Source organism: Mus caroli, chromosome 1 (genome assembly GCF_900094665.2).
Source record: "Mus caroli chromosome 1, CAROLI_EIJ_v1.1, whole genome shotgun sequence".
Taxonomy (NCBI): Eukaryota; Metazoa; Chordata; class Mammalia; order Rodentia; family Muridae; genus Mus; species Mus caroli.
In genome coordinates, this window is record NC_034570.1 from 38,323,701 (window position 1) to 38,332,012 (window position 8,312).

At 41.0% G+C, this 8,312-nt stretch overlaps 1 protein-coding gene across 7 annotated transcripts in view; it reads right to left on the bottom strand.

Annotated features, from left to right (window-relative positions):
* Positions 1–8,312, bottom strand: part of Uxs1 (UDP-glucuronate decarboxylase 1) — a 79,091-nt gene that overhangs the window by 42,887 nt on the left and 27,892 nt on the right. For all 7 annotated transcript variants that reach the window (XM_021166509.2, XM_029477478.1, XM_029477471.1 and 4 more), the window contains one exon: positions 2,951–3,011. In XM_021166509.2, coding sequence (XP_021022168.1) covers positions 2,951–3,011 — 61 coding nt within the window. The remainder of the gene's footprint in view (positions 1–2,950; positions 3,012–8,312) is intronic.

Consider the following 8,312-nt stretch of genomic DNA (forward strand, 5'->3'; position numbering starts at 1 on the left):
TAGAAGAACAGACTTTGATACTGATACTCTGAAGAAAATCCAGAAATAGACATGATCCCATAAAGAATAACACAGCCTATGTTAAGATGGCAAAATGGTCCACTATAGATTTAACAGTCTCTACCAGAATCACGGACGGCTTCTTTGGAAGATTTGGTAAGCTGATCCTAATATTTACAAGGAATTGCAAAGGGATCCAGAATAGCCGAAACCATCTTGGAAACACACACGCACGCACACACTGTGGATGAGACAGACAAGGTGGTATGACATGCCACCCAAATTCAAAACCTACCACAAAGTCACAGTAATCAATACTGTTCTTTAAGTCAGTGGACATGACAGTCCAAATATAAATACTTATATTCAATTGATTTCTCACTTTCAACAAACAGGACACACAGATTGTAAAGCAAAAGAAAAAAGCCCATCACCTAACACTATACACATAAATTATCTCAAAATAAAATTGTAGGCCCAAAAGAAACTCAGGATAAATGGATAACTACACTTTTCAATAGCAAATCCAAGTGTCCACTAGCCTCCAGGTTCAGTCAGTACCTATGGCTCCTCTCAGCTCTTATCATTCCACTTCCTACCCTAAATTTCTCCCCTCACAGTCTCCCCTTCCCCAAGCTTCTCATTCCTATATAATCCTGCCATTTTGTCCATGTGCCCTCTTAGTCCTTTCTGCCCCCTCTCTTCTCTTCATCTTTCATCTTTCCACTTCTCTCTCCTCTCCTGGCCTTGTTCACTCTCCTGGCCATGGTCTACTACCTTCTTTTCCTGCTCTGACGATACTCAACCTCATCTATGATAAAAACCTTCCCCTCAAACATACGCTGGAACAGCTATGTTCTCACTTCATACACACTTCATACACAGACCTAAACTTAAGATCCAAATCTAGAAAACGCTTAGAAAAAGACACAAATCTTTATGACTCTAGATTGGACAATGACTTCTGAACTCTACCAATAGAACACAAACAACAAAGGCAAAAAATAAAATTAGACCATCTGAACACACACATACAACTGCATATGCATCTGACAAATTAAATTACTACTCTACATTCTGCGGGCCTTGAAGGGCTGCGGACTTCAAGAGAAGAGATGCAAATGAACTTGTGTGTTTATGCAGGACTCAAACTTGTTTCAGAATTTAGTAGAAATTCTTGCCTAGCAACTTTAGGGTTATGTAAAAGTAGAATGCTTTAAAATAAATAAATAAATAAATAAATAAGTTTTATTGGTGTGCTGAAATCTACCTGCTAGCTAAAGGCGCTACTCCTTATCTGGGGAAGGGAAACACTTGCCAGAAACAACCTGGAGGACAGATATCTATCTCTCCTTCTTTGCTAGCTAGCTGGACAAATGTCATAAGAAAGGCATATTTTTATTGCCACCTGCCAAGTTTGTGGCCTTTAGTATTGCTTGCAAATTTTTTGTGTGCATTTATTGATACCTTTAAAACACCTACCAGCAAAATGTCTGTTCTTACCATTTCTGCTCTGCAAACATGCTTAACTGTGAGGAAAATTCATTTAGTGGGCAGGAGACTCAGAGATCGCCCTCAGGTGGCCACACTGTATTTGGCTGGAAGATACAGTGGGGGGTACTGACCTTTTCCAAAGCATTAGCCTGGGTCACAGCCCATACAAAAAGTTCTCTTGTCTATCCAAATGTACAATTGATTCTTCTCTGGTTAGAATTTTTCTAATACAGCAACATAAAACTTTTGTGCTTCAAACACTACCATCAAGAGAGTGAAAAGACCACTCACAAAATGAGAAAACAACATGCAAAAAAAAAAGTCTTAAAAGTCCTGCAGATATATATCAAAAACACAATTGTGATCGAATGGTAAGAAGGGAAGCAATCAACACTGAAAAAAGTATCCAAAAACAGCCAATTAGCCCAAAAATGGTTCTAATACATGATGAACAAATGTTTGAAACATTATGCTAAGTAAAAGGGCCCATCACAACTGGATAAATGTGGCATTACCCTATCCATATGGTGAAGCCAACAGTGAATTACATGGCATATGACTGGTGCCCCAATAAAGATGTGACTTTAAAAAACAAAACAGTAAAATCTCTATGTAACTTCCCACAAAATAGTAAGATTCATCTTTTTCCCTGGAGAGCTTGAGTTAATATTTAACAGGGAGACTCTTAGTCAAGGAAGCCCCAGGATATTCACCAGTGTGGTCCAAGAACCAGAAAAGGTTAAAAGCTGCTGTGTGAAGTTTCAAGGGTCTCCTCGTAAACTGTGTTCTTCAGCCTTCAACTCTTTGGTTAGTTTTAAGGGGATTCTTTTTGAGCTTTATAAATACAAGATTATGTTACCTTTGACTATTTATAGTTTAATTTGGGCCTTTTTAATGTGGATTCCATTTATCCCTAACTACACAAGAAAGAAGTCAAAGCCTACATAACATCATGTTCACAGCAATATGACTCACAATAGCTTCAGAATAGACACAGCTCTAATGCCCATCAACTGAGAAATGGACAAGCAAGATATGGCACAATCATACAAAAGAACATTGTTCAGCCATGAAAAAAAAAGGTAGTGAAACAATATTAAAAATATGATTCTCAACGAAAGAAGCTAGACACAAAGAAGCTAGGCATAGTGTATCATCATTCATCCTTTCATTCACATGAAAGATTCAAAGTGGGCAAAGTCGTGGGGATAGAAGGCAGCTTCAGTGGATGCTGAAACCCCGGAGGAGAAAGGGAGTCAAGGATACATGGCACAATAGTCAAGGGTACTATTGATGGTACACGGTTTCTCATCAGTGTGTAATGCCATTAAGACAATGCAAACAAATAGAAAACACAGAATTAGCTACTTGAGGAGGGAGAACTTGACAGCATTGAAATCTCATCATAAAACAAATTTCTTAATATTATAAATGTAAATCTTGTATGCAAACTTACCAAAATCCTTTTCCGGTCCTTTTCTGATAAAAACTTTACAGGTGGGTATTTCTGGGTAAAACTATAATATGAAGAGATTTAAAAGGAAAAGTTAGTCCAATGTGGTTCCCCGGTCAGTCCCCAGGCTCTGTACAGATGGCATAGGGGAGCACTCCTCAGAATCCTGCGGACAAACTCTGGCTTGACAAACCATGAGGGAAACAGCATCATTCCACCCAGGTATACACCAGCCCTACATGTTTTGCAACAAACAGATTTGATCTTTTTTGCTGTCGATACAGCAGAAGAGAAGCACTACTTATATTCAGCCAGGTCAAAATATGGAATGCAGTAGACATAGTGGTACCACACATTAATCCGCAGCCGGGGGAGGCAGAGGTAAGAGGATCAAGAGTTTCAGGCCAGCATGATAGTGAGAGACTGCCTTTCCCAAAAATAGTTATAGAAAGACCTGAGGATGTAAGAGTAATAAAACACGGAATGACCTTGAGTTCAATCTTCAGTCTTATTCTTTCTCTTTCCCTCTCTGCCCCCTCCCGTGTGTGTGTGTGTGTGTGTGTGTGTGTGTGTGTGTGTGTGCGTGTAGCACAGGAGCATTAGGAAGTCAGTGGTCCATGTTAAAGGTGACTTAAGACAGTGAAGAAACATAACGAGACTGTCTCCTACTCTAGAAGTTTTTGCAATTCCATTCTTGTCAGAGTCCCTGGCGCAGTGACTGGGCATCTGCACTTTCTGTCTTCTATTTGCTCTTCCAATGCCCTCCCGCCCTGCAAAGTCTCCATGGGTCCCCAGTGCACACTGACATCCCAGAAGGAAAACAACATAATTAACATAGAAAGCAGCCAAAGGACTTAAATGCAGACTTAAATGTTCTCTCTTATTAATGCTTTGGAGCTGAGTGCTTTAAATAAATCTCTGTGCAGCTTTGTAGTTATTGTTTTAACAGGGGAGGAGTGAGGCTGTCTGCACCATCTTTGTCTCCAGCAAGCAGAACTGGTACAGTGACATGTTAACGGTCACTGAACTGAACATCACATCCAGTACACAGGGGCCTGTTCCCTGAAAGCAGGAAGGCAGAGATCTTTCTTTACAGTACAGAATTTTGCTAGGAAGAGACTCCATGTTCTCAAAAGGGCAAGCTGCATACTATAGACACAGGCAGATTGAAGGGCTAATGAAGACAAGGTAGCAATCCTGGGCACTGAGCTCTGCACTCAGCCCTTCCTGCTTCATCCAGGGCCACCCCAGTCACAGACTGTCTTTGGCATGGACTGCTCAGAGCCAGTCCATGTGTTATGTTCCCAGTGCTGTGAGAGAACAAAGGCCTCTGGGCTCTGCCTTGGGGCAGAGGCTAGGTTGGAAGACCTGGGAAGGTTGGACAGATGCCCTACTTTCCAAATGATTCTCTCTCTACCATCTCCTTCATTTAGGTAGGCATGTGGGAGCTGGAAATACAAAAGTTCAAGTGGTCTACACACACCCCATCCATTTGTCTCCAGCTTCTGACTCAGGTCACAAGTCACCTTCCCTTCCCACCCTCCTGGCTAAGCTCTTAGAAGCTACAAGCTAGCAGCAACAGACAGCAGAGATATAACCTCTACTAGACCAGAAAAAACACAGACAGAACTGAATATGGTGGTTCCTTCCCTCCCTTGGTTTCTTCTTCAAGACCCACTCTACTTTGTTGTCATTTTTCAAACAGTATTGGGGTTCAAGCAGAGAGCTGCTAGCATCTTAGCCAAGCTCTCTATACTGCTGAACTACAGACCCAACCCAGGAGTTAGCTACTCTCTCTGTCTCAGGGGAGTGAGTTGGCAGGTACACACTGGAAATATAAAGTGGGAGGAGAGAGACATGGTTCAGAGGCACAAGACTGTAAAGTAAATCCCAAGAGTAAGTGGATCCATCAGCCACAGAACAAACCCAACCTAAGTTTAGCTCTGGATGCAGCAATATCCCTCAGCATTCTCAGGGGTTACTTCTGAGACCCCAGAAGACCCTAAGAAGAGAAGAATGTTCAAGTCTCTTACCCAAGGGTACTTACACAGAACCTTCATATGTCCCCAGTGTATTTTTGAGAGACTGTCCAGCTAGGTAGACACATAAGAGGGACCTCGAATGGATAACAAATATTTCAAACTTCCTGCTGCCTCCTCATACTCCTGATCTGAGACAAAGGCCTGAAGGCCTGGTAGGAATTTCCTCTCTCTAGTAGGATCCCTTTGCAATAGACTAGTTTGATAAGTTCAAGTTTAAGGTAGAGATCAGGGAGGGCATGCTTACCCCAAAGTTGTGAGCCTATCAATTCCCTCCATTATCAAGCTGACCAACCCTAAATTAGGAAAGAAAGTTCCCCCCAAAGACTCTTAAAACCCCAACTGTGGAGAACAGGCTGTACCTGAGACCCCTGACATGGTCTGATAAAACAGAGGAAAGACCAGGGGTTCAAGTCTTCCATCAGAGGGTCTTCTCTGTGTAGTCACTGTGTGCATGTTATCTCACTCCTAATTAAAGGTTGCCTGATCTACCCACAATGTCTAAGATTTCCCCTGCTGATACTTATTGCACTCAAGATTTTCCCTGTCTTAAAATCCTTTAATGGGAAAGAGAACAAACCTAATCCAGACCCCTAGACAGTAATGCTTTGGGTCCTTTCAGATGGGGACTGATATCAACATAAGGGGCATGTCATGTCAATAGTCACTACACCAGATTGTTTAGGGAATAACAACAAAACTGTTTGTGTTTGCTACAGATACAACCCTTCCCCAAATACCTTCAAACTGTAGTTGGTAGAAAGTGATATGGAACTGTGAATATGAACAGCCATCTATAGCCCCTTGAATGAAAGCTGATGTTATTTGTCTCAGGAAGAAAATGGCAAACAGTTTTCTCAGGAGTATACTTTAGAAATAAAGCCGATCTGGTGTGCATCCAGAACACAGCACCTCACCAAAAAGCAACTATGTGCCAATTACCACTTTATCAATTATTTAAAGTCATTCTAGACTTTGGCCTTAGGTTTTAGGACACACATGTAAGAACAGTAAGCACTCTCAGTAGAAGTCTAAGTTACTACTGGGTTAAGAATGAAGCTTGGCAGCAGAGTGCTTGCAGCACATGAAGAAGGCCCTGGGTTCCATCCCCTACATCACAATAAAATAATCATCATTAATTGGTATATTCATAGCACATTAAAGAAACAGAGATGAATTAAGCAGCAGCATGCAGCAGGCTCTCTGAGTTCCACTGAGTGCAGATCGGAAGTGTTTTAGTATATGGAGTAAATGAAGACTTCTTCCTATGTTATTACTTCCTACTTGCATAGCATGCTCCCTGACCAAAGCAGGTCACTGGAGATGACTTAAATGCTTGAGTTCTATGCAATACTATATGGAACATCTGAGAATTTCATTTGTATGGAGGGTACTAGAACCACAAAGAAACACCAAGGATGACTGCAAAATCGGCATTAATAAATGGGAACCAATGTGCAGGCTCAGGACACTCATGAGCTACATGTGAGACTGTCTCCAGGGGGGAAGCTTCCTCAGATCTCACTCACCGAGGAAAGCAGAGCTATTTTAGCAAGAAATCAATATGCAGAACATTCCTACAGTCTAAGTCAGTAGTTCTCAACCTTCCTAATATTATGACCCTTTAACACAGTTCAGTTGTGGTGACCCCCAATCATAAAATTATTTTTGTTACTACTTCATAACTATTATTTCACTCATAAATATAAATATCTAATAGTTCTGATGGTCTTAGATGACCCCTATGAAAAGATCATTTGACGCCCACCCCTAAGGGTCATGACACACAGGTTGAGAGCCATTGCTTTAAGGTCACTGCTTGTGCCATTCTAGACCTCTGCAGGTTTGTTTCTCAGCATACTGTTAACAGTTGCATGAGGAAGCTGCAAATGCAGAGCTGCAACACTGTTCAGGAACCTCTTGGTCAGTGTCTCCAGTCACAGACCCTTGAAGAGGTCAAAGCAAAGCTGCAATGGTTGCTGGGGGATCCTGCTACTACCCACAGCTTAAGTTTCTACTTTCCTTTTAACTTGGTACTCCCATCTGCAAAATAAAAACTCCCCTTGTTTGCTGACCCCTTATAGTATGCACACTCCATTCTTAGAGGGTGAACAAGACAACAACTCCTTATGATACAAACAGAATTCAAGAACATCAAAAAGATCACTCACCACAGTCAAGTCAAGGAAGGGTCAATACACATATCAATGTAATCAATACACAATAAAAAATATAAACTGCATAAATGGACTCAAGGACAGAGGTCACATGATCATAAATTCAAAAAATAAAAACCCTCTTAATGCTTATCCAATGTCCTTTCATGTCAAAAGCCTGAAGACACTCGGAATAGAAGGAACACATTTCAACATAATAAAGACTGAACATGAAACATGAAGCACTCAATCCCGAACAGGGGATCCACTTTCTCTACTCTCAATTCAATATAGCACTGGAAATCTTAGCTAGAGTAATAAGGCAAGAGAAGCAGGAAAAGGGAAAACAAATAGGAAAGAAAGAGGCCAAAGTATCATTATTGGCAGATGATATCGCTGTAAGATACAAGACCCTAAAGACTCCACTAGAAAACTCTTAAGACCTTATAAATACTTTCAAGCAAAGACAGGATACAACATCAACAATTAAAAACTCAGTAACATTCCTATATACCATTGACAAGTACACCGAGAAAGAAATCAGAATAAAGCTAACCAAGGATGTGGGGAAACGTCGATGACATAAACGTTAAGATGCTGAAGAAAGTGAGAAAGTCAATAAAAGGTGGACTTCCCATGCAGATGGATTGACAGGCTTTAACACTGTGAATATAGCTACTCTACCAAAAGCAATCGATAGATTCCATATCAAAATTCTAATGATGTTCTTTGCAGATTTGGAGGGTGGGAAGTCTTAAAATTCATATGGAAGCAAAGACCCAGACAGCCAAAGAAATCCTGAATACTATAGGGTATTACCACTCCTGATTTTAAGTTTCACTACAAAGCCATAGTAAGAAAAACAGCATGGTACTGGCACAAAAACAGACACACAAACCAATGATAGAACCAAGGATTTGCATACAAGGCCACAAGGTACAGCCACCTGATTTTTAACAACGGTGCCCAAAAAGTGCACCCAGAGAAAAGAAAACATTTTCTTTTTTTTTTTTCCATTTTTTATTAGGTATTTAGCTCATTTACATTTCCAATGCTATACCAAAAGTCCCCCATATCCCCCCACTCCCCTACCCCCCACCCCCCTTCTTGGCCCTGGCGTTCCCCTGTACTGGGGCATATAAAGTTTGCAAGTCCAATGGGCCTCTCTTT